The following is a 27,214-nucleotide window of genomic DNA, read 5'->3' on the forward strand; positions in this document are numbered from 1 at the left end:
AGCCAAAAATGACACAGGTAGCAAATGGAAGAACTGGGATTCGAACTCAGGTCCTGAGATATAGTTAGACATTCTTTCCACTATGCCACAATGGTATCCCCTGAAGCACCTTTCCCTCCTGCCTGTTCTGTGACCTTCTCAATCAATTGCCCCCTTTTCTTTCTTTTTTCTTTTTCTTTCATTCTTTCTTTCTTTCTTCCTTTTTTTCTTTCTTTCTTTCTTTTTTTGCGGAACAATAAGGGTTAAGTGACTTGCCCAGGGTCACACAGCTAGTAAGTGTCAAGTGTCTAAGACTGGATTTGAACTCAAGTCCTCCTGACTCCAGGGCACTGTGCCACCTAGCTACCCCCAATTGCCCCTTTTTTCTCTGCATCTTCAATCTCTCTCTCTCTGTTGGTTCCTTCTCCTCAAGTATCAAACATCTTCAGGTCTCCACACCCTAAAATTACCTTCCTCTGACCCTTCCAGAGGTGTCAAACATACAGCCCATGGCACTCCTCAGTGCAGCCTGAACAAGATTAAAATGTAGTTCCTAACTGATTTTAATGGGTTGGTGTATTTTTCTAAAAAAAAAATAAATATATAAATGTGATTTTCTAAGTTCATGTTGGTCCACGGTAAACCTTGTATGCAGTGTAGCAGCTCCTGTTGTTATTGAATTTGACACCACTGCTTTAAGCTATCATCCTATTTCTCTCTTCACCTTTGCTGTCAAACCTCTAAAAAGAGTAGTCTATACTTGTCACTGTATTCTTCCACACCACCCATTCATTTCTCAACATTTGCAATCTGGCAAATGTCCCAACCATAGCATGGAAGCTGCCCTCTTCAGTTACCAATGGCCTTCCCAATGGCATTCTTCTGCCCTCATTTTCTTTTACCTCTCTCCAGCATTCAGCACTTAGAACCACCCCCTCCTTCTTGATACCCTCTCTTCTCTTGGCTTCAGAAACAGGACATCCTCATAGTTCTCTCCCTCTGACTACTCATCTTCCCTTTTTCTGGCTCTTCATACTACCTCTACACCTGGACGTGAATTCCTCCAAGGTTTAGTTCTTGGCTCCTCTCTCTGGATAATCCTTTCCTTGGTGATCTCATCTGCTTCCATAGATTCAATTATCACCTAGATGCAACTGACTCCCAAATTAATAACTCTAGCCCTGAACATTCCCCTAAGCTCAGGTTCCATAACTCTACCTGCCTGCTAAAAATCTCCACCTGGATTTCCCACTAACACCTTAAGCTATTATTGCAAGCTATTATTGGGTATTCTGACTCCACACCATCTCCCACATCTATACCTTTCTTTCCACTTCCATTAAAATCCATCTCCTAACCTGATGTCCTGCCTCTTTCTAGTTTATTCCTCACTACACTGTCAGAGTAGTTTTCTAACACATGGCTCTGAGGATGACACTCCCCCATTCAAAAATTTTCAGCAGTTCTCTACTTCCTACAAAAGAAAGTATAACCTTTTAAATAATAATCAACAATAATAATAATGATAATAGCTAGCACTTAGCATAACTTACATATTTATCTTCTTTAAACCTCACAATAACTCTGGGAGGTAGGTGCTATAAATATTCCCATTTTACATTTGAGGAAACTGAGGCTAAGAAGTTTAAATGACTTTCCCAGGGTCAAACAGCTAGCAAGTCTGAGGCCAGATTCAGGTCTTCTTGGCTTCAAGTCCAGCTTTCTATTCACCGTCTGGTAGATGTCCAGTAGACATTTTAAATTAAACATATCCAAAATGGAACTCATTATCTTTCCCTCTAAACTTTCCCTACCTACCACCTTCTCTATTACTGTAGTGTGCAAGACCACCCTCTTGGTCCCTCAGGCTGGTAACGTAGGTATCATCTTTGATGCTCACTATCTCTCACCTCCCCCATATCCAATTTCACCTGTCAATTTCACCTCTACAATGTCTCTCGAATATGCCCCCTTCTCTCCTTTCACATTGTCACTCTCTAGTTCAGACCTTCATCACCTCACACCTGGACTATCCAAAAGCCTGCTGGTGGGTCTGCCTACCTCAAATCTCTTCCCACTCAAATCTCTCCTCCATTTGGCCACTAAAATGATTTTCCTAAAGTGCAGGTCTGACTGTGTCACCTACTCAGTAAACTCCACTGGTTCCCTATCACTTCTAGGATCAAATAAAAAGCCCCATTTGTCCCCATCCTACCTTTCCAGTATTCTTATACCTTATCCCCCACTACATAGTCTTTAATGCAGAGACGCTGGCCTCCTAGCTGTTTCATGAACAAAGACACTCCATCTCTTCTCTAGCTGCCCTCATGCCTAGAATGCTCTATCTCCTCATCGCCAGCTGCTGGCTTCTCTGGCTTCCTTTAAGTCCCAGTTAAAACCCCATCTTCGGGGCAGCTAGGTGGCGCAGTAGATAGAGCACTGGCCTTGGATTCAGGAGGACCTGAGTTCAAATACAGCCTCAGACACTTTACACTTACTAGCTGTGTGACCCTGGGCAAGTCACTTAACCCCAATTGCCTCACAAACAAACAAAAAACCCCATCTTCTACAGGAAGCCTTTTCCAACTCATCTTAGTTCTAGTGCCTTCCCTCTGTTAATTATTTCCTCTTTATCCTGTATATAGCTTGGTTGTACATATCTGTTTACATGTTGTCTTCACCATTAGATTACAAGTTCCTTGAGGGCAGGAGTTGTCCTTTGCCTCTTTTTGTATCCCCAGCACTTAGTATAGTGCTTGACACATAGTAGGCACTTAGTGTTTACTGACTGACTATGCATGCACTAAATAGCTCTTAATGCCATCTACAATTTAGGTTCCAGGCTTCCTTTACAGTCTCGCCTCAGATTATTTCCCTATCTGTACTGTACAGTGCCTAGAATACAATAAATAAATGCTTGTTGCCTGACTGAAATTCCAACCAAACTAAACTACTTTTTCCCCCTCGTTCTCCTCCAGATCTGTTCCATCTTGTTACCTTTACTCATTCAGTCCCTACCCCTCTTCCCTTGAATGGATTCTACTCCTTATCTCCATCTGTTGCCCATAAAGTGGGCAGCTAAGTGGTGCAGTGGATAGAGTGCTGGGCCTGGAGTCAAGAAGACCTGTGTTTAAATGTGGCCTTAGACACTTACTAGCTGTGTGACCCTAGACAAATCACTTAATCCTGTTGGCCTCAGTTTCCTCATTTGTAAAATGAGCTAGAGAAGAAAATGGCAAATGCTGACCTTCAGGATTATCCTCCCTGGTGAATTTTTTAGAGCAGTGGTGTCAAACTCAGAAGTAAGGGTCATAAGGATGTCTATGAGCAGCATATTGATTTTAAAAACCACATATTTTTTTCCATAAAAGTATTTTATTATTTTCCAGTTACATATAGATAGTTTTCAACATTTGTTTTTATAAGATTACTCAATGCTCTTTTTTTTTTTTGCAGGGAAATGAGGGTTAAGTGACTTGCCCAGGGTCACACAGCTAGTAAATGTCAAGTGTCTGAGGCTGGATTTGAACTTAGGTCCTCCTAATCCAGGGTCAATGCTTTATCCACTGTGCCACCTAGCTGTCCCTCTAAAAACCACATATTAACATTATCTATTTTCGATTGTATCTTTATTTATTTTTGTTAAATATTTTCCAATTACCTTTTCATCTGGTATTAGCCACATTTGGGAGTGTTGCCACTGCATTTGATACCTCTGGTTCAGGGTCAATTTTGAGGTGTTTGGGGCCCATACTTCCTGGGATGAGTGTTTGAGACTTCCACCCTAAACTAATGAAATCACAGGCCCAGTCGCTATCTCTGTCTCAGTAATAACAGGTCACATTATTTGTATATCACCTTAAAGTTTCCAAAGCACTTTATAACAAACCTATAAGGTAGGCAGTGTAAAGATTTATTATTATTATTATTATTATTATTATTCCCATTTTACAGATGAAGAAACTGTGGCTCAGAGAATTGAAGTGATTTGCCAAATGTCACAGAGCTAATGAGTGACCAAGCCAGGATTTTAACAAGGGAGAAGATCTTAACCCAAGGGTCAGCAAAGACAAACTTGAGAGTCACATGCAGTTCTTTAAATACACTTAGACTAACCCTAATTTGTCCTTTATGTACCTTATTTGTACATAGTTGTTTGCATGCTGTCTCCCCCAACAGAATGTGAACTTGAAAGCAAGGACTGTTTTTGCATTTCTTTGTATCCCCAGTGATTAACAAAGTGCCTGGCTCATAGTAGGTGCTTAATAAATGCTGGCCAATTGATGTACATACTACCCTTAGCCAAAATACATATTTGAATGAGTCTTTACCAGTCTGTTGATTCATTTCTTTAATACACAAATATGCTCTAAGTTGCTAGCCCAGGCCCGGAGAGCTAAATCCCTTTGCCAACAAGCATTGCCCCAAACACAAATTCTGACAAATTCTTCTCTATAGTCATCTCTCAGCATTTAGCAACCATTCCCCCAGGGTTTATGGCTGAGTGCTTCCCTCCTCCTCTTGCCTCAGCCCCCATCCCTCATCTCCCCAGGGCTAGGTTCTCACAGCCTTCCTAGGTGATAAATAGATAATCTGTTCCACTTACTGTATAAACATGCCAATGAGAAAGGCAGTAGGAGCTCTTCAGTGCCCTCTTTTCAATTTCTAAGCCACCAAGGAGCCTCAGCTTTATTAGAGTAGAAAGGTTCAAGTTCTAATCCTAACTCCAATATTGATCTATGTGAACTTGTACAAATCATTCCCCCTCTTTTAAACCTCAATAATTGTTATCTGTTCCTTCTACTATGCCATTGGAATCTCTAAAAGCTTATATTAAGTGCCAACTTGTATAAATGAAATAGAATAATGAAGATGAACTGGTACTAACAGAATCTGTGTAAAATCTCTTGAGTATCCATGGAAAACTATTAAGTATAAAGTAGAATGTGTCTGTTCAAAAAAGTATGTTCTGGGGCAGCTAGGTGGTGCAGTGGATAGAGCACTGGCCCTGGAGTCAAGAGGACCTGAGTTCAGACCCAGGCTCAGATACTTGACACTTGCTAGCTGTGTGACCCTGGGCAAGTCACTTAACCCCAATTGCCACACCAAAAAAAAAAAAAAAAGTATGTTCTGGTTAAAAAAAAAAGGAAGAGAAGTTACTTGTACAAAATATTTATAGCATCTCTTTTTGTGGTGGCTAAGAATTAGAAAGTGAAGAAATGTCTATAAATTGGGGAAAGTTGAATAAGCTGTGGTATATGACTTTGATGGAATATTACTGTGCTACAAGAAATAACAAACAGGTTGATTTCAGAAAAACCTAGAAAGACTTAAATGAACTGATCCAAAGTGAAGTGAGCAGAACTAGGACAACATTATACATTAACAGCAACATTGTACAACGAACAATTATGAATGATTTAGCTCTTCTCAGAACTATTATGATCTAAGACAATACCAATGCTACCTTTGGAAAAAGAACTGATGTGGTCTGAATACAGACCGAAGTATACTATTTTTCCCTTCATTCCTTCCTTCCCCCTTTCCTTTCCTTTCCTTTCCTTTCCTTTCCTTTCCTTTCCTTTCCTTTCCTTTCCTTTCCTTTCCTTTCCTTTCCTTTCCTTTCCTTTCCTTTCCTTTCCTTTCCTTTCCTTTCCTTTCCTTTCCTTTCCTTTCCTTTCCTTTCCTTTCCTTTCCTTTCCTTTCCTTTCCTTTCCTTTCCTTTCCTTTCCTTTCCTTTCCTTTCCTTTCCTTTCCTTTCCTTTCCTCTTTCCTTTCCTTTCTTTTCTTCCTTCCTTCTTTCCTTCCTTCCTTCCTTCCTTCCTTCCTTCCTTCCTTCCTTCCTTCCTTCCTTCCTTCCTTCCTTCCTTCCTTCCTTCCTTCTTTCTTTCCTTCTTTCTTACTTTCCTTCCTTCTTTTTTCCTTCTTTCCTCTTTTTTTTCCCTTTGAGTCTTCTTACACAAAATGACTGATGTAGAAATGTTTTACATGACTGCATACATATAACCTATATCAAATTGCTTACTGTCTTGGGGGGATGAGAGCGAGAGATAGAATTTGAACTTCAAAACTTAAAAAAAATGTTAAACATTGTTTTTACTATAATTGGGGAGAAAATAAAACATTACTTTAAAAAAGTCTATTTTAATATTATTACACACAATGGATCTTCTCCCATTAAAAAGCATGCCAACCTTTCTGCCTTAACCCAAAGGAGAAAGCTCTAAAAAATATAATTTCAGACCTTTGTGGGGGCAAGAATGAGGTTTTGATTTGGTCTATGCACAAGGCTCTTTTTCTCCCCCTTTTAAATGTCTTTCAGGTCTGATTGGCTAGGCTTCTTCCTCCCCTCCCCCACCTCAGCGGTTCTTTGTGGGTAGACTAAGATTAGGGCCTGTAACTATCCCTCCTGTCCTCCTGTAACTACCCCTCCTGTCCTCTCACCGTGAGGATATTGTACACGCCAGCAGGGAAGTTGACACTGGTAGACACCACGCCTGTCTCAGGGTCAATGGTGAAGGCCTCCTCATCATTCTCCTCAATGCTATAGGTCACCTGGCCATTGGGGCCTTCATCACGGTCTGAAGCCACCAATCTGTACACAGGTCTTGGTACAGTGGCTCCTTGCCGCTCTGGGAGACGGATTTTGAAGCGTTTGTGGGAGAAAGTGGGTGAGTTGTCATTGACATCCAAGATGCGCACCACCACTCTGGAAGTGGACTGCAGGCCTGGTTTGCCATTGTCTTGTACGGCCACCTGGAAGCAGATAGTCATGTGATTACTGAGTACCTATGGTTCAAAAGCAGTAAGCTTATCCTGTATCATTCTCAAATCTACAATGACTATTTACAATTTGCAACTAGGAAGCAAGAACCGAGAAAGAAAGAAGGGTGAGGCATAGAGGAAACTACATAGGATCAAAGACTCTTAGACATGGAAAGAGTCTTTGAGTTCATCTAGTCCAATCTTCCAGCCAGTGAATGGATTCCCCACCTCCACTTGAAAAACTTTAGTGATGGGGATCTCAATATGATAAACCATTGCATTGACAGATAGCTTCATTTTTAGGAAGAGGCTTATTGAGCCTCTCTGCTTCATTGGAAGAACTCCAGTGATGGAAAACATGCCACTTTCCAACACAGTCCATTTCCCTTTTTGATTGCTGGTTATTAAGAAGGCTTTCTTTATATCGAGTACCAATATGGCCCTCTGTACTTTTGCCCTCTGTACTTCTGCCTAATTTTACTCTCCAGAGAATTTGGGTTCAAGTACTGCCTGTATCTCAACTGTGTGACTTGACACAAGTCCCTTTACCTCTCTGACTTCCAGTTTTATACAGTTGGACTCAGTGACCCCTAAGGTCTCTCCTACTGCTGGATTTAGCATCCTAAATATAATCTAAATTTTTTTAAATACTTCAAGACAAGTTATCATGTTTCTCTCCCATCCCAAGTCTTCTCCAGGGAAATCCTTACTAGTGCCTTTAACAGATTCTCATAGGGAATGGTTTTCAGTCTCTTCACCATCCATCACTTAGCATGGTATGTGGCACATAATAAGTTTTTAATAAAACACTTGTTGACTTGGCCTTCCCAGATGCTCTGCTCTGATTTCCCTCCACTTTATCAACATCTTTTCTAAAATGTAGCACCCACCCAAGAACTGGGCATAAAGCACTCCTGACCAGGAGCTTAGTCTAGCATAGAGGAGAGTGATGCTGCAACTTCCTTTTTCCTGAAAACTGTGCTTCAATTCACACAGCCTAGTAAAAAAATCTCATTAACTTTTTTGGCTGCCATTACAGTTGACTCATACTGACCTTATGGCCAACTTACTATTTCTTATATACCTGTGATTACTAAAAATAACCCATGCTTTCTGTAAATGAAAAGATGCATCAGTTCTAGCTTTGCCACTGTCATTTTTCCTCTCTGGGTCTCAGTTTCTTCTTTTATAAAATATCCAGGTCGGACAAGATGATTTCTAAAGTCCTCTCCAGCTGTTAGTCCATGTTCCTATAATAAGGAAGAATTTTCTTTTTTTTTTTTTTCTTTAAATAGAATTTTGTTTTCCAAAATATATGTAAAAACAAATTTTGACATCAAATTTTTAAAACTTTGTGTTCCAACTTCTCTTTAAGGAAGAATTTTCCAACAGGGCAGACCAACAGTAGAATAGGTTGTCTTTTTTTTTTTTAGTCTCCTTAGCTTTCACCTTTTTTCATTTTTACAGTTTAGTCTATTAATGTGCCTTGTTTTTACATTACAAACATTTACATATTACTCCCATTTTGTGAGAAGTCTTGTGTAACAAAAGTAAGTGAACTAAGTGTTCTCATCTAAAAGTGCATTCAACATCTATGTAGAACCTTCCACTTCTCAATTTTTTTAATTAACAGAAATCTATCTTCTCTCCCTCCTATCCTCTTCCCCACTGAAAAAAAGCAAATTTCTTGTAACAAGCATGCATAATTAATATTAATTGCTCATGGATAGGGCAAGCCAATATAATAAATATTACATACTATGTTAATTTGCTTATTCAGTGTCTTTTGCAATGGTAAGGTCCTCATCACTGTACATATTCAAGCTTTTGTAACAGGTGTTCTGCTTGTACAGGGATTGAACTAGATGACCTCTGAGGTCCCTTCCAACTTTGTGATTTTATGATTCTAGGAGACAGTTGGATGGGGAGCCGTGAAGAAAGAGGAAAGAGAATTCTACTTGCTAAAGGGATCCCAGGATATTCCAGGTAAAAGAAAAAGGTCGTTATGGGTAGAGAGGGAAGAGAAAATCAGTGGAGATCACATGGGGATGGGTTGTATTCCCCTCCCAAATTTTCCTCTGCTTTGGGGTCCCTCCCAAGAGATCCAATTCCTTGGCCTCCAGGGTACCTGGTCCCAGTCCTTCCTCCTTCCCATCTAGGGGCTCCTAAGGATCCAGCCTAGTTGTGATGATTCAGGACCTGCATGACCCCACTCTAGGTTCCAACATGTCCTAGCCTGGCCCCTTCTTTTACATCCCCTGGCGAATCCTACAAATCAATCCTACATAATTACTCTCCTGCTATTACCTACCTCGAGGATATGTTCAGCCTTGTTCTCACGATCCAGCTGCCGAGCTGTGGAGAGGAGACCTGGTGGGGAAGAGATGGGGGAAAAGGGTAATCCTGAGAGCACTGGGGCTTCCCAGGGACCTTCACAGAGGTACTGCTGGGGGAGCCAGACCAAGTTCTAACGTGAAATTCTGCTGGTGTGCCAGTGCTGGCAGGAGGCAGAGAAAAAAGAAGGAAAAGGGGGAAAGGGGAAACTCCCCAAGGAGTCCTTATAATGTACTATTATCAGGAGTGCACATTAAAAAATCTCTACTTCTACTCACTAAACAATACACCAGAAGGAGGGCAAATGATTGGGACAGTGGATTCTGGGCCAAATAGGGAGAGGTGAGAATAGGTCATGGACCAGAGAGTCCAGAAGAAATAGCGACTATACCCCTTTGACCGTGCCCTACTGCTAAGGAGAGTTTTCATCCCCAGAAAAGTAATAGAGACCTGAAAATATGGATATGGGTACATGTGTATATTTCATGTACATGTTATATCTGAATGCAAGCCTATGTATGGGTATGTATCTACATGTATACATGCATATACTCTGAAAACTCCCCAAGAATTTATTTTGCATGGATATACAGATTTGTAATGGGTTTTATTTTTCTTGCTTTTGCTATGGATTAGGAGAGGGAGGAAGGAGAGAATTCAGAATTGAAAATAAAATTTTTTTAAATTGAATTAAAAAAGATGCCCAATTTCCCAGGTTTGAGACATCCCTCCACTAGTACATATTGCAATCCCTTCATACCATCTCATTCTATTTTATTCTTTTCTGTGCTTTCCCATATATGCTCCACAGAGGATCATCCAACAAGATAGAGGTCTTTCTTCATCTTGGTCTTTTGTTTTGTTTTGGTTTTGGTGAGGCAATTGGGGTTAAGTGACTTGCCCAGGGTCACAAAACTAGTAAGTGTCAAATGTCTGAGGCAGGATTTGAACTCCTGAATCCAGGTCCTCCTGAATCCAGGTCCAGTGCTTTATCCACTGTGCCACCCAACTGCCCCCTCATCTTGGTCTTTTAATGTCTTGGGGTTACCAGTCAAACACTTGGCTGTCCATCTACTATCTCTCACAACATGAACTGTTCATCTCTGCATTCTTGCTCCATGAAGAGCACCTACCTCTCTAGTCAGAGCTGGCATTTGGTTTCCAAAGGGTACCATTTCTTCCTCCAATTTCATGAGAACTGGAGCTTTTCCTGGAGCTACTCAGGGTTGCCAGTGCTTCTCAAAGCCCATCCAGAGGACCTGCCTTCATGCCCAAGGCTCTGTCTCCTTCTACTCCATTGATCCTTGAAATCCAACTAGACTGCAAGCCTACCAGATGGACTTTCTTGGACCTAGAATCAACTTAGTTCTCCGATTATGGGACATGTTATACCCAACCCTAACTGCATCTTTCCTCTTCCATTACCTTCACTCTAGGTTCCCTTTCCTAATACCCAATAATTCCTAGTTTCCATCCATTCAAAGCCACAAGAGTGCATTCTCTAGGTTTTAGTCACAGGAGAAAAAAGAATATATAAGCTCAGAATGAAGATACCGGGAGGTGGGCAGCTAGGTGGCGCAGTGGATAGAGCACCAGCCCTGGATTCAGGAGTACCTGAGTTCAAATCCGGCCTCAGACACTTAACACTTACTAGCTGTGTGACCCTGGGCATGTCACTTAACCCCAATTGCCTCACTAAAAAAAAGAAAAAAAAAATACCAGGTGGTCATTAGAAATACATGTATTAAAAATTCCACTTAATCTCAAAGCATGAAGCCCCAACCTTTCTAAAGAGCCTCTGCTAAAGTTTCTCTAGGGCTTAGCCTGGAAATCTTGATTTCCCTTAGGGGATGATTAAGCCAATGTGACAGATACATTTTCTTCCCTAAAGTAAATTTAGGATTCACCCACCTAGGCTCTCAGAAGGCAGGTCATTAGTCCAATGACTAATTCTTCCAATTGCAGGCTGATGCTTAGCCACTCAAGAAGGGTGTGTGGATCCACCCCATATTTCTAAGCAAACTCTTAGCTAACTAGAAATCTAACTGCGGCTGCCCCATCAAGGGACAAAGAAGGAAATGCAAATGAAAAAATTATTTTCAAGGCCATTTCCCATGACCTCGAAATCAAAATAATGTAACCTAATCAGGTAACTTCTCCAAATTCACAAAACAAAGACAGCCCCATTCCTTACAACCTTTCAGTTTGTTGTATGTCCTAAAGGAGGTGGTCAGCTATAGAAAATCACCTGTGAAAACTTGTAAGTCCCCAGAGGTCATCCTCCTCAAAAACATTTTATATTGATGAGAAACAGACCTGTGAATGGGAAAATGCTTTCTATCTTAGATGCCTTCTTTCTTTTATAAGTTTATTGATACATTTTGTTTCAATATAACAAACAATCCCCTAATAAGCACTCAAACACATCTCTGCCCCTGCCCACACTATTGCCCCAATATTTAACAGAAAGGAGGGATGTGTCCTTTGACTTCAGTAGTATGCTACTAAAATTAACCATTGTATTCAATTAGAATTGTGTGGCCATTTAATGCTGACTATATTGGAGTTGTTGAAGTTTTAGCAGCCTTGCTGGAGCATTGTTTTGCAGCTTATTAAAAGCATAGCTATGATTTTTTTTCCCTATTCTTTGAGAATCTTCCCTCTTTGAGAGTGCTTTCAAATATCTGAGTGCCTTTGAAATTCTGTTGCCTCCACCAAGGATTTCTTCTGTAAGCAGGTCCAGACATTTCCTCCTAACTTAATCTCCTTAAATGTGTCCTAATAACGTTTGCATAATACTCCTTTATCACTGCATGAATGTGCTGTGTACTTGTACGTGTCTATGGACACATGCGGGCATGCACATGCATATTGCATGAATATATTTGGTTACCTATACATGTGGGTATCTATGTGAACATGTGTATTTACAAGGTATGACTATAAAGGAATAAGACTGATGTTAGTTTCACATGCATATGCATGTACATATGTATACTGTGTGAACAAGGAAGCTAGGTGGCATAGTAGATAGAGTGATAGACCTAGAGTCAGGAGGACCTGAGTTCAAATCCAGAACCAGAAATTTGCTCTGTGACCCTAGGCAAATCACTTAATCTCTATCTGCCTCAGTTTCCTCATCTGTAAAATATTTTTTTTTAAATAGCATTTACCTCCTAGGATTGTTGTGAGAATCAAATGAGATAATATAAAGTGTAAAGTGTTTGGCAAACCTTAAAGTCCTATATAAATACTAGTGACTATATAGATATGTATATACACACATATTTATGTGTGTATATACATATATTACTTCAGATCATAGATTTAAAGCTGGAAGGAACCTGAGAGGCCATCTTGTCAAACCTTCTCATTTTGTAGATAAGGAAACTGAGGCTGAGAGGGCTCTTATCACAAGGTCACATATCTAGATACTTATCTGAGATGGGATTTGAATTCAAGTCTTCCTGACTCCACACCCACCACTCCATCCACTGTGTCATTTAGCTTCTGATGCCTTGGGATCATAAACTACGGATGAGCTCTACATGTAGAGTTCATGTACACATGGACGAAGAGTCTATAAGCATGTCTAGTATTTTTGTACTAAGGGAAAAAAGATGAGGCAGAATGCCCTCTTATCTTCAGCCTGAAAGTGCTGAGTCTGTGAATAAATGAGCCTATTTCCTTATTTCTCTGACAACAGTGACACAGAGAGTACCACTTCTTCATGCCTCTGTCTCCAAGCATACTGTGTGCCTGGGTGTATGTAGCTGTGAGGGCGAATGGTAGTGCATGCATGTACTCGCTCAGGCAGCATCAGGCACCAAGGGAAAGGCCCCAGGGAGGTTGGCTCAGTGCTCCCAATTTTGGCCTGTTTTCAATACAACCAGCCCAGGCAATTTGCAACCCCATTCAAATGCCCCCAGAGAGCAAGCTAAGCCTGTAAGAGTGTTGAACTTGGGGATGTTATCTTGGCCAGTGAAGAAGAGGGAAAACTCTCAGGGTATTTCTCAGCAATTGAGGTTGACTGGCCTCCAGGGAGGCCTTTGACATAACCAAACGGCCCCTGTTTTAGGTAGAGCTTGGAACTCCTTATTCTGGTGGTCCCTTCCAACTCTGAGAGTCCATATTTGATCAGTTTTGGGATCCAAGGAGCTCCTTTGATTCCAAGCAGAGTTGATACGAGCTCTCAACACAGATGTAATAGAAAGCATGGAAGGAAAATCATCTGCCCATACCCAACACCCTTTGCTTTACAACTGACCTTAACTTCCCTGCTGAACAACAGTAGTCCATGAACCTGAGAATGGTCAGGATGACCAGTGTCCCCATGGCTAAGAAGAGAACAGGAAACTAATAAATGATAACAGGAGGCCAACTGGTTAACTACACTTTTTTTTTTTTTAACAGTCCAGAGTCCCAGGAGTGGGCACGTAAATATCAAGGATGAAAAGATTAAATGCTAAGAACAGAAGAATCCACCCCCCGCCCCAGAAGGACAGAGATGAAAGCAGGAGTATGGGCAAGGGGACTCAGTGAGAGAAAGGAACTTAATGAATAATAATAATAATAATAGCTCAAATCTATATGGCACATTAAGACTTACAAAGTAATTTATATACATTACCTGATTTGATCCCCACAGCAGTCCTATGCAGGAAATGCTATTGTTAGCTCCATTTCACAGATGAAGATACTGAGGCAGAAAGGTTAAAAGACTTGGCCAGGCTCACACAGCTATTTAGTGCCTGAAGTAGGCTTCAACCCCAGGTCTTATTGACTCTCAGCTCAGCACTCTATCCCCCAAGTCACAATGATAAAAGTTCAATAAAGGGGAGCAATGGGGGATTCAATACCAAACCATAGAGGCTAAGTGTTAAGGGTGGGATTTATTTATATCTCAAGATGAGAATCCTCTAATTCTTTTTGCCCTCAAGACTGATAGGGCCCAGGGGCAGCTAGGTGGCGCAGTGGATAAAGTACCAATTCTGGATTCAGGAGGACCTGAGTTCAAATCCCAGAGATACTTGACACTTGCTAGCTATATGACCCTGGGCAAATCACTTAACCTTCATTGCCCTACTCTCCCCCCCCCCCCAAAAAAAGACTGATAGAGCCCACTACCACCACTGTTTCCAGTTTTAAGGGGCCTGGGCCCTCCATACTTGGGTCCAAGGTGAAGAAGGCAGTGGGAAAGGGAAGGTCCTGGCTCTCTGCCAACCCCATGGCCTTGGAGTCACTGTTACAGGAGGAGGAAGAAGTACGGAAAAGGAAGAAATTATCAAGTTGAAACAGGTCAGGCCTATTGTTCTCAGCTAACCTAACCCAACCCAGCCCATCTCTGAGCACAGCAGAAGGAGACAGGAGGGAAAAGAGAAGGCTGATAGAGGGATCATGGAAGCTTCACAATTGTAGCCCAGGAAGAAAGGCCACAAAAGGGATTCACAGGGGGGTCACATATGTCTCCTTCCTCCCCGGGGCCCGTTCTTTCTTCTCTCCCTCTCTCCCCACCTTTCTCTCTCCTACGTTATCTCTTTCTCTTCATCTCCCTCTTTTTCTCTATAACCTAAGTTTGGGCCACTGGTCCCTCCTCTTTTTTCATCTCTTTTCTCCTCCTTCCCTATCTTCATCTTACTTTTTTCTTCCTTTTCCTCCTTTTGTTTCCTTCCCTCTTCCTCTTCTTTCTTCCCACTCTCCTTCCTTCTCTCCCTTCCCCTTTCCCCTTTTCTTTCCTCCCAATCTCCCTTCTTTGCTTCCTTCCCTTTACCCCTTCTCTTTTCTCCCATTCTTCCTTTTTCACTCCCTTTCTCCCCACACACTTCCCTCATGTTTTTTGTCTATCACTCAGGTAATACCATCTGGACTTGCTTACAACTCCCAGAAAGGGGTATGTTCATGGTTATCCCTGTGAGGGAAAAGGACTTAGTTTTTTTGTAGGGGATGGGGAAAGGAACAGGGATTAGGCTAAAAGTAATAGGATGCCTGTACTGTGGGAATCCTCTGCCTTTTGAGAATAAGCTGCCAAACTCAGGGGGAGCTTCCTCTCTGCCCCCCCCCCAAGAGCAAGGCTCTAAAGGGCACCATTTTCACTCTCCTCCGCTCTCTCTAGCTTTGCCCCTCTTTGCTTTCCTCAGACTTCTAATTGAAAACCCTTTGCGGGGGGCAGCTGGGTGGCACAGTGGATAGAGCACCGGCTCTGGATTCAGGAGGACCTGAGTTCAAATCCAGCCTCAGACCCTTGACACTTACTAGCTGTGTGACCCTGGGCAAGTCACAACCCCAATTGCCTCACAAAAAAAAGAAAGAAAACCCTTTGCCTCCTGTTTCTTATGGGAAGGGGATGTCTTCAGGTCCCAGTAGGACCAACCTCGTGGAACATGTAGGGGTCACAAGGCCTCTGTTTCCTCAGATTACATCAGAATCACATTCAGACTCACAAGAATCCTCTGCACCTCTCATGGTTTCTTTGATACAGATGAGGAAACAGGCCCAGCCAGATGATTTTATTTATCATTCTTGAGTGAATTTGCAGCAAAAATAGAACTAAAACTCAGATCTTTTGAATCTCAGCCTGGCGATCTTTCTACTAAAACCATCCTGAATTTATGTGACATTATATATTTTATGAGGTGTCTTCTCCATCCTGGAGCCAGAAGCTGGGCCATCCTCGTTTGGAAGACAGAGGACCTGCCTGATATTTCTTTAATCACAGGTGCAAGAATAAAATGTACTTTGGAGATGCTGTTTGACATTCATAAATACTGCTGTAAGAACAATGCACATGCCTAGCCACGCCAGGGGTATAAAGGACCATCACCATGACCATCTAAGAGCTCCAAGCCTTTGTCTGCATTCAGGGTCTAATGTTTATGGCACTAGATGGGCAAAGGGCAAAGACCACAGCCCTTGCCACCCCCTGACCCTCAAATCAAGCACCTACCTGTCCATTCATTCCAGCTTTATGTTTAACCACATCATATACAGAGAGATACACCTGCATACGAATCTACATACCACCTCACTCCCTACAGATATACACAGAATTGTAGCATGTCAGATTCCCAAAGGACTTTCAAGGCTTAGTTCTCACTCCATGTTTTACAGATGAGGGGAGAAAAGCAAAGAGATTGTAAGTGAGATGGCCAAAATCACCCGACTAGAACTAGGACTGTCTAAAGAGCCCTCATCTGGAAAAGAAATTGGATTTGTTTTTGTTGGGTCCCAGATGGAAAGACTAGGACCAGTGGACAGAATAATAATCTCAGAAACTTGGGGTTAGAAGAGACTTTAGATGCCGCTGAGTCTAAACCCCTCATTTTATACATGAGGAACTAAGGCTCAGAAAGGTTTAAGTGATTTACCCATGGTTGCACAGCAAAGTTACTACAAAGCACGGAATAATTTGGCTCTTTTAAAGGGAAAAGTTCCTAATGTAGATATTCAAAAATAGAATGGTTTATCCATCTCAGAGGGTAATGGATCTCTAGTCATCAGAGACTAGTTAACCATTTAGTGGTGTCTGAGGGAATCATAGCTCAGGCACAAATCAGACTACAATCTTGGAGGTCCCTCCCAACCCTGGGATTCTCCAAGTCCATGGCCTCCAAAACATTTTGATTTCTGCTTCTTTAATGGCACTTCAGAATCACAAAAACACAGAATTTCAGAGTTGGAAGGGACCCAAAATTTAAGAAATAACATCCCCCCCAATAAGATAGCTAACAACTGGTTGGTTCAAGCTTTGGCTTGAAGGCCTCCAATGAGCACCCTCCGAGTTATCCCATTCTGCTCTGGGACAGCTCTAATGCTTAGGAAGGCTTTTCCTGATTTCAAGACTAAATTTGCTTCCTCTCAACTTTTAAAAAATGATTTATTTTATTCTGAACTCAAGAAATAAAACAAGTATTTCCATAACATAATAGAATGAAAAAGATGATTGTACATGAAATTGCAAATCTATTAGGCATAATTTGCTATTTCTTCTAAATGTATGATAAAGTTATCATGTAAATTTATTTTTTCCCTTTTTTCTTCCCTCCCCCCACCACCCTAGAGATGGCTACCATTAGACACAAATATGTATATAAGTGTACATATATGTACATGTATACATATATGCATATATACATAATGTAAAATCATTCTATACATACTTCTATTTATCAGTTCTTTTGTTGCTGTTGTTGTGTGGTGGGGTTTTTTGTGTGTGAGGCAATTGGGGTTGAGTGACTTGCCCAGGGTCACACAGCTAGTAAGTGTCAAGGGTCTGAGGCTGGATTTGAACTCAGGTCCTCCTGAATCCAGGGCCAGTGCTATATGCACTGTGCCACCTAGCTGCCCCTATTTATCAGTTCTTTATCTTCATCTTTTGATATATGAGGGCTCTGAGGCCCTCATATATCAAACATAGCATAAGTTGCCCAAAGTCACATAAACTGTAAAAAGTAGAGCTGGAACACTCTATATAGAACTTGAAGGGATCTCGGAGGCCATCTGGTACAAACTCTTCAATTTATAAGAGAACCGAGAACCGAGAACCGAGGCCTTCAGAGGTTAAATGACATGTTGATAGTCACACAAATCGCAGGTAAGCAACCAGAGGAGGGAATGTGACCCATGTTCTCTGACTGTAGAACCAATGCTCTTCCCACTCTTCCACAAAGCCTCCAAAGGGATGTATAGGGTATTTAAGGACCAATTAGTCCAAGAGCTGCCTTCTCAGGACAAGCAATAAACACCTAATTTCCCTTACCCATGGTAACCCTTCCACTACCTAAAGCCAGTAATCATGTCCTGCCGAAGTGTTCTAGATCACTGTCTTGTATTATACTTATTGTACACACAGCTTATCCTTCCTCCTTGACCAACGGTTCTTAACATGGGATCCATGAATTTTTAAAAAATATATTTTTATAACTATTCAATATAATAAGCATCCTTTGTAATCCTATGTATTTTATTTAATAGATTTAAAAACATTATTCTGAGGAGGGATCCATAGATTTCATCATACTGCCAAAGAAGCTCATGATGCACAAAAGGGAAAGACCCCCTGTCCTAGACCAAAGCTTCTCGAACTGTGAGTCACAACCCCATATGGGGTCGTGTAACTGAATGTGGGGGTTGCAAAAAATTTGGTAGTAAATGTTTGATTTGCATATCTATTTTATATACCTATATACCTGGGGTAGTAAAAAGGAATCACAAGTGGAAAAAGTTTAAGAAGCCCTGTCCTAGACCATGAGGGATCATGTCCAACTGATTTTTACATCCCCCTCACAGGGCTCACACATAGTATGTGTTTGACATAAGCTTGATGGATATTTAATAAAGGATTTTGAATCATTATGACGATAGGGAAGATGGATGGGAACACGTTCCTTTATGTCAGCCCCTAGGCACAGGCAACGAATCTTCCAACTGTTTTTTTGGTGCTTTGTTGGGTTTTTTTGTACCTAGGCAATTCTATTGCATTTTTAAATACACGCTCTTCTGAAGATTACCTCTTCTCACTTCAGTTAGGTGGGAAGAGGAAGACCAGGAACATCTCTACCCTGCAGGGAACTGTGCCAAACACCCCTGTCAGGAAGCTGTTGACAATAAACAGAACCTGGCCCTGGAGGGAGTTGAGCAGAATGAATGGCCCCCAGTTCCACAAGTAAGAGAAATCTCCCCCGCCCCCGAGAGGAAGAGGAGGTGTAGGGTAAGACTGGCAATGGGCCTGGCAGAACCCAAAGGGCCTGTTCCAAACCGAGCTGATTACCTTTCCCTTCCAAAGCTCCCCTTTCAAACTTTCTCATTTATGATTAAAAAAAAAAAAAGAAAAGAAAAAAGAAAAATGCTGTCTGCCTGCAGAGAAAGAAATGATGGCATCTGAATACAGACTGAAGCATACTCTCCCTTACTTTTGACTTCTTTCCCCAAAAGTGACTAATATGGAAATGCTTTAAATGATTATTCATAAGGGGCAGCTAGGTGGTGCAGTGGATAGAGTACCGGCCCTGGATTCAGGAGGACCTGAGTCCAAATCCGGCCTCAGGCACTTAACACTTACTAGCTGTGTGACTCTGGGCAAGTCACTTAACCCCAATTGCCTCACCAAAATTTAAAAAATAATGATTATTCATATAATCTATATCAGATTGCTTACTGTCTCAGGAAGAGGTTAGCGGAGGGAGGCAGGGATAGAATTTGGAATTCAAAACTTTAACAATGGATGTTAAAAATTGTTTTTACAAGGGCAGCTAGGTGGAATAGTGGATAAAGCACTGGCCCTGGATTCAGGAGGACCTGAGTTTAAATCCAGCCTTGGCCACTTGACACTTACTAGCTGTGTGACCCTGGGCAAGTCATTTAACCCTCACTGCCCTGCCCCAAAAAACCCAACTTAAAAAATTGTTTTTACATGTAACTGGAAAAAGAAATATTAAATTTTTTTAAAGTCAAACTTTCTCATTTCTGTTCCTGGTGGCACTATTCACCAGGTCTCCCATATTTTTGTCTTCTCTTGAAGTCTAATATGCAGTAGTAAGTTACTAAATCCTAGTAATTGTATTTCTAAAGTATCTTTAGCATCTATCCCCTCCCCTGTATTCCTCCTGCCACCATCCTGACACAAGTCCTCTTTGACACCTGCCTTCACTATTGCAGTAACCTCCTTTATAGATCTTATTGCCTCCAGGCTTTCCCCCCATCCACCTCCCTTTCAATTCATCTTTTAAACTGCTGCCAGACAGAAAGCTGGGAAACAATTTTTATGGCCAGTACTTCTGATAAAGGCCTCATTTCTAAAATATATAGGGAACTAAATCAAATTTATAAGAATCCAAGTCATTCTCCAATTGAGAAATGGTCAAAGGATATGAACAGGCAGTTTTCTGATGAAGAAACCAAAGCTATCTATTCCCATATGAAAAAAATGCTCTAAATCTCTGATTAGAGAGATGCAAATTAAAACAACTCTGAGGTACCACCTGACACCTATCAGATTGGCTAAAATTACAAAAAAGGAAAATAATAAATGTTGGAGAAGCTGTGGAAAAATTGGAACACTAATGCATTGTTGGTGGAGCTGTGAACTGATCCAACCATTCTGGAGAGCAATTTGGAATTATGCCCAAAGGGTGATAAAGCTGTGCATACCCTTTGACCCAGCAATACCACGTTTGGGTCTTTTTCCCAAAGAAACCATGGAAAGGGGAAAGGGACCCACATGTACAAAAATATTTATAGTTGCTCTTTATGTGGTGGCAAGGAATTGGAAGTTGAGGGGATGTCCATCAATTGGGGAATGGCTGGACAAGTTGTGGTATAAGAATACAATGGAATACTATTGTACTGTAAGAAACGATGAGCAGGAGGAGTTCAGAGAAACCTGGAGGGTCTTGCGTGGGCTGATGATGAGTGAGATGAGCAGAACCAGAAGAACATTGTACACAGTATCATCAACATTGTGTGTTGACCTACTGTGATAGACTAGATTCTTCTCACCAATGCAATGGTACAGAAGAGTTCCAGGGAACTCATGATGGAAGAGGATATCCAAATCCAGGAAAAAAAAGAACTGTGGAGTATAGATGCTGAATGAACCGTACTACTTCTTTTGTTTTTGGTGCTGATGTTTATCTATTTTGAGGTTTGTCGTCATTGCTCTGATTTTTCTCTTATAACATGACTAATGTAGAAATATGTTTAATGTTATTATGTATATGTGTATATATATATATATATATATATATATATATATAAAACCTATATCAGATTGCCTGCTGTCTAGGGGAGGGGGGAGGGAGGGGAGGGAGGGAGAAAAAAATCTGAAATTGGAGAGCTTGTATAAACAAAAGTTGAGAACTATCTTTACATGTAACGGAAAAAAAATAAAATACCTTATTAATTAAAAAGATAAAATAAACTGCTGCCAGAATAATATTTTTTATACATAGGTTACTCCTCTGCTCACAAATCTCCAGTGGCTCCCTATTACCTACTGAGTAAAATTATTATTTTTGCCAACCTACTTTCTACCAATCTTTTCATATTACTCTTCTATGTTCCTCTAGAGAAAGACCTAGAGGAGGACATTAATTCAGTCCCTGAAACAGATGAGCCCAGGAGAGGCTAGAGGAAAGTGGAGGGAGTCCTTCCCCTCAGGAGATCTTGGCTCTACTACTCACTACCTGTGTGACCTTATATGCAGAGTAAAACATGTAAAAGACCAGGCTAGATGAATCAAAAGCCAAAATTAAGGTTGTCACAAGAAACATCAACCATCTCAGATATGCAGATGATACCATTCTGATGGCAGAAAGGGAAGAGGAATTAAGAAGCCTTTTGATAAGGGTAAAAGAGGAAAGTATAAAAACTGTCTGGAAGTTTAACATCAAAAAAACTAAGATCTTGGCAACTTGTCCCATCACTTCCTGACAAACAGAGGGAGAAGAAATGAAAGCAGTGTCAGATTTCATATTCTTGGGTTCAAAGATCATGGCAGACAACAACTGCAAACGTTAAATGAAGACACTTGCTCCTTGGAAGGACAGCTATGGCAATTCTGGACAGCCTACTAAAAAGCAGAGACATTACTTTGCCAGCAAAGGCATATATAGTCAAAGCTATGGTTTTTCACATGGCTATGAGAGGTGGACTCTAAGTTGAGCATGCAGAATCATCACTTTTGAACTGTGGTGCTAGAAAAGACTTTTGCGAGTCCCTTGGTCAGCAAGTAGATTAATTTAGTCAATATATTAAAAAAAATTAATTCAGGGTATTCAATGGAAGGTCAAATACTGAAGTGGAAGCTTAAATACTTTGGTCACATAATGAGAATATGGGACTCATTGGGATAGACTCTGATGTTGGGAAAGATTAGGGACAAAAAGAAAAGGGGACAACAGAGGATGAGATGAATGAAAACAATGGAAACAACAAACACAAACTTGTACAGGCTTCAAGAGATAGTGAAGGATGAAAGGGCCTGGTGTGCTATGGTGTAAGAGCCGGACACAACTGAACAATTAAAAAACACTAATGATATACTTGAGCATAATGGCCAGGGTTAAGGGGTCTAGGTTTAGGAGTCAATCTGAAACAATGGTTAGGGTTCATTCTGAGACACAAGTTAGGGTTCATTCCTAGAGTTCAGTATAAGGTCACAGTTTATACCTTAGTCAGGATCCAGGGCCTATAGTTCAGGCTAGGATAAGGATCATGGATTCGGGCTCAGCCTCAGACAAGGGTCTGCACTAACTCACTGGGTTTGGTGTCTTATTTTCATTTAAATTTAGACAAGTTATTTAACTTTGCTGAATTCCTAAAGAGAACAATGGAATGTGCCATCTTACCCTCCCCTAGAAAAGATATATGCCCTGAGGATCTCAAAGATTTTAGCTAGACTGGTAGATATAAGGCTAGCTTTCTAGGGTCCTTACCTGTCAGAGAGTTGATGACAAAGAATCCTAAATTATTTCCACTAATGATGTGGAATGTCAGTTTCCCTTTGGAGACAGTGTCTGGGTCCCAGGCATCCAGCTGAAGGACAGAAGTATTCATAGGGGCATCTTCTTTGACTGAAGGGTAGTAGACAGGCCTTGACATCTGGGGTGGGTTGTCATTAGTATCCATGACTTCAATATAGACTTCAGTCACAGAAGAGAGGGGCACAGACCCCTGATCCACAGCCAATACTGTCAACCAGTAGTATGGGGTGAACTCTCGGTCCAGAGGCATCATGGTCTGGATCGTCCCTAGGAAATAAGTGAAGTCTTCAACCAGGGACCTAGACTTACATTAGGTATCCTGGAATCACAAAGCTAAGAGGGACCTTAGATTATAAAGTGCCGGAATTGAAAGGAACCTTGGAATTAGAACATAGAATGCTACATCTGGGAGAGACCTTATGAGATAGATTGTCAGAGCTTTAGCTCCTTTTAAGGAGCCTTAGAATACAGAACACAGACTGCTAGAACATAGAATATTAGCACTGGGAAGGACCTCTGAATACACAACAACAGAGCTGGAAGGGACTTGGAAAACAGAGAACACGGTTAGAACTGAAAGGGCCCTTAGAGACAAATGCCCTCACATCTCAAAGATGAGAAAACTAAGGCCCACAGTCACCTGACAAAACCAGGCCTCTTAACTTCCAGTCCAGGGCTCCTTCTAGAATATTGTGACACTTACCTGTGTCCTGATCAATGCTGAAAGTGGCAAGGTCAGTACCATCACGCAAGAAGTACTGGATTACCCCATCCTGGCCACGGTCAGCATCCTGGGCAGTGACTGACATCACTAGTGTCCCTGGGAGGCTGTTCTCTTCCACCTGACCCTGGTATATGAAGGAGGTAAAGTGAGGAGGGTGCAAGTTCTCATTCACATCCAGAACTGTTACTTGTATATGGCAGGATGCCCCACGGGCCACAGGCTTTCCACCATCACTGGCCCACAGGCTCAAATTATACCAGGTCCTCTTTTCAAAGTCCAGCTCCCGCTCCAGGCTCAATGCTCCTGTTAATGGATCCAGTCCAAAAGTTCCCTGAGCACCATCCACCAATGTATACTTCACCTCTCCCCCAGGACCCAGGTCTGGGTCAAAGGCTTCCAGAAAGGTCAGGATAGTCCCCAGGGGCAAATCCTCAGGGACCTTCACTTGACTCAGTTCTGGGATGCATTGTGGAGTATTGTCATTAACATCACTTAGTGTTATCACTAGGTTTGTGATAGAAAAGAGCTGATGACCCACCTTTGCCTGGTCTCGTGCCTCTACCTTGAGCACATACTGAGCCTGTGATTCCCTATCCAAAGACCCTGTGACCACCACCTCACCAGTGAGAGCATGAAGGGAAAATTTATCTGTGGGGCTAAGTAGGGTATAGAAGACTCTTCCATTATCATCCTTGTCAGCATCTTCTGCTTTCATCTGTGCTATTGTGGTCCCCACTTCAGTATTCTCTCGGATCTCTACCTGGTATCCACCAGGAGGGAATCTTGGTGTGTTATCATTCTCATCCCCAACATTCACTGCCAACTGCTTCCAGGATGATTTCTGGGGAGTGCCAAGATCATACACAGTCACATTGAGGATATAGAAACTGGTGGCCTCATGATCCAAAGGAGCAGCCACTTTTAGCAGTCCTGTCTCCAATTCAATATCAAAGCGGCTCTCTTCATTGCCCCCTGCAAGGACATAGACAAGTTTTCCATTGAAGCCAGTGTCAAGGTCAGAAGCAGCCAGGTGTGCAACAGTGGTATTGATGGGGACACCCTCCAAGATGTCAATGGACTGAGGGAAGTGGTCCTCAAACTGAGGGGTATAGTGGTTGATGTGATATGTGCTTAAGGAGGTGAACTCCTCAGAACCAGGTTGCTGAATCTGAGACCCAACAGAGTGGATGATGGCCTCTGTGAGATGCTTCAGCACACCTGTTTCCTCACATTTCACATGGACTGAAGAGCCTGAGGCCACTACAGTGACATTCAAAGATGTAGGCAAAGCATAGTTTTCCCCATCTGAGGCGGTGATTTCCAAGGAATAATGCTGACCAGGAGGAAGGCTCTTAAAGGATCGCTTGAGGGAAACCACTCCAGAAAAATGGTTCAGGTCAAAATACTCCAACTCATTGCCAGACACAATCTCATACCTCAGGTTCAAAAGCTCATCCATGTCTATGGCTGAGAGAGTCACTACTGTCTCTCCCACCCGTAGGTCCCAAGGGACAGTACCACTGCAGTTGGCATTCTCAAACATTGGTTGGTTGTCATTTAGATTGTTGAGCATGAGTGAGATGGAAACTTCACTCTCCCGGCGGAATGGGGATCCCCAGTCTGACGCCCAGACCCGGAAGGTATAAAGCCTTTGCATGAGCTCGTAGTCCATCAGTTTGGAAGTGGAGATAACACCCAAGTAGGGATCTATGGTGAAAGGGACAGTTTTGGGGCTAATGATAGAATAAGTGACAAAGCCATTCTCCCCGTGGTCTTGGTCTGTGGCAGTAACTGTTAGGACACGGGTCCCAGGAGAAAGATTTTCATCGAATGTGCCATGGTAAGAAGATTGCGAAAAGACAGGGGCGTGATTGTTACAGTCAATGATGTCAATGATCACAGTAGTGGAAGCCTGGCCCAAAGTGGTTCCAATGTGTAGCTGATATCTGGCTCGATCATGGAAGTCCATCAACTTTGTGGTGGTTATCAGCCCAGTTCGAGAATTAATCTTGAACCCTGAGCTCTCTGAGGTAGACTTCAGAATATATTGCAGACTTGGGAAAGTTGGGGTGACTTTAACCACCACCACATGACTGCCTGGAGGAGAAACTTCACTGAGCTGGACTCTATAAGTGGTCTTCTCAAACCTGGCAGAGGCTATTTTGGAAGGAGGTAAGTGGATTCCTCTGATCTGGGAATACAAAGGTGGCTTTCCTCCACCTTTGGCCTGAAGACTAAGGTTGAATCCATGGCGATATTCCAACCAATCAATGTCTTTGATGGATACTAATATAAACTTATTGCTCCCAACATAGGATTTGATCACTTTGAAATGCTTCCCTGGGTCTCCATCCACAATGTTCACTACTTCGACCCCAGCCTCTGAGCCATTTGAATCCACCATGAGTGTGGCATAGGCATTGTCCTCAGTGTCAAGCTGTGGTGTCACCACTACTGAAGAAATAGCCGGTGGCTTCTTGGGAGATGGGTCCACTTGGATTACCAGAGAGGCCAGGTTGCCAAATCCATTGCCCTCAGAGATCTTCCGCATGCGGTCCACAGCCAGCACTTGAAGCTCATGCCTCCCCTTCCAGGTGGCATTGAGTTTTCGGGTCACGGTCACGATGCCACTGGTGGGATGGACTGTGAATAGCTCTGACCGGGCATTGAAGGCATAATAGAAGTCAGCATTCTGGCCAAGGTCAGCATCAGTAGCACTTACCATGCAGATGGCACTTTTGAGAGGGGTGTCTTCAGGAATGGCAACTTTATAGGATGGGGGAGAGAACAACGGCTTTAAGTCATTTTGATCTAAGATGTGGACCAGCACATGAGTTGAAGCTTCATACCCCAAAGTCTGTTCTGTGGCTTGAATGACAAGTGTGTAGCTGTCACACACCTCCCGGTTCAGAATTGCTGTGTTGCCACTTTTGGTCCTTATCCTTAGAAAGCAGAAGCTGCCTACCACGTGCTCCTCTGTTTTAAATACATTAGCCAGATCTCCTGAGATGATGCGGTATCTCACCACCATCTGGGGCTCTGCCAAGTACACGCCCATCTTGCCAAGACTCTCCACGTAGGTCTTGGGAGCTGAGTTCTCATAGATGGTGGCATTGTACACAGTGTGGGTGAAACGCAAGGACGATGGACTGGGGCTCTCCTGGAGCCTCTCACAGGACAAGCCACGAAGCAGGAGAAGCACAAAACCTGACACTATGATGGCCATTGTGAGGAATCACCTGAGTGGAAACAGAAATAGGTATGAGTCAATTGGAAAGAGCCCCAGTGGTAAAAAGAATTAGCACGAAATTACATGCAATAAAGAGAAAGAAAAATGTTATAGACAAGAACATTCAATATCTGTCACTACAAAATCCATTTGAACAACTTGGCTCCACTGCCTACGGGATAAAATATTAACTCTGGTTTCACATTCAAAACCCTCCACAGTCTACTTCTCATCTACCTGTCCAGATTTATCTCCCAAGTACTCTTCACAGACTTATTCTCCGCTCAAGTCACATTAGTGTTTCTCAGTCTTGTCCTGCAATGTCCTGCTTCTTTAAATTTGCAGAGAATATCCGTGAGAAACAACTGTATTTGGCAACAACACCAACAATAACAAATCCCTCAATTTTTTGTTTGTTTCATTGGTTTTTTTTTTTTTTTTTTTTTTTTTTTAGTGAGGCAATTGGGGTTAAATGACTTGCCCAGGGTCACACAGCTAGTAAGTGTCAAGTGTCTGAGGCTGGATTTGAACTCAGGTACTCCTGACTCCAGGGCCATTGCTTTATCCACTCTGCCACCTAGCTGCCCCCAAATCCCTCAGTTTTTAATGAGTCAAGATGCCATGTTCAACCAAACATTTACTTGTTCAACTAGCAGCAAAAGAGAAGGTATAGAGGAAAGGACCAAGAATTAAGAGGCCTGGATT

General features: G+C 42.1%; 1 protein-coding gene across 5 annotated transcripts in view; it reads right to left on the reverse strand.

Moving 5' to 3' along the window:
* Positions 1-27,214, reverse strand: part of FAT2 (FAT atypical cadherin 2) — a 111,539-nt gene that overhangs the window by 60,639 nt on the left and 23,686 nt on the right. For 4 of the 5 annotated variants that reach the window (XM_043987581.1, XM_043987583.1, XM_043987580.1 and 1 more), the window contains exons 2-5: positions 23,260-26,519; positions 22,509-22,823; positions 9,056-9,114; positions 6,424-6,735 (exon numbers count right to left, since the gene is read on the reverse strand). In XM_043987581.1, coding sequence (XP_043843516.1) covers positions 6,424-6,735; positions 9,056-9,114; positions 22,509-22,823; positions 23,260-26,506 — 3,933 coding nt within the window. In that variant the 5' untranslated portion in view covers positions 26,507-26,519. The remainder of the gene's footprint in view (positions 1-6,423; positions 6,736-9,055; positions 9,115-22,508; positions 22,824-23,259; positions 26,520-27,214) is intronic. The other variant, XM_043987585.1, reaches the window with a different exon arrangement.

The sequence above is a fragment of the Dromiciops gliroides genome, chromosome 2 (genome assembly GCF_019393635.1).
Source record: "Dromiciops gliroides isolate mDroGli1 chromosome 2, mDroGli1.pri, whole genome shotgun sequence".
NCBI lineage: Eukaryota > Metazoa > Chordata > Mammalia > Microbiotheria > Microbiotheriidae > Dromiciops > Dromiciops gliroides.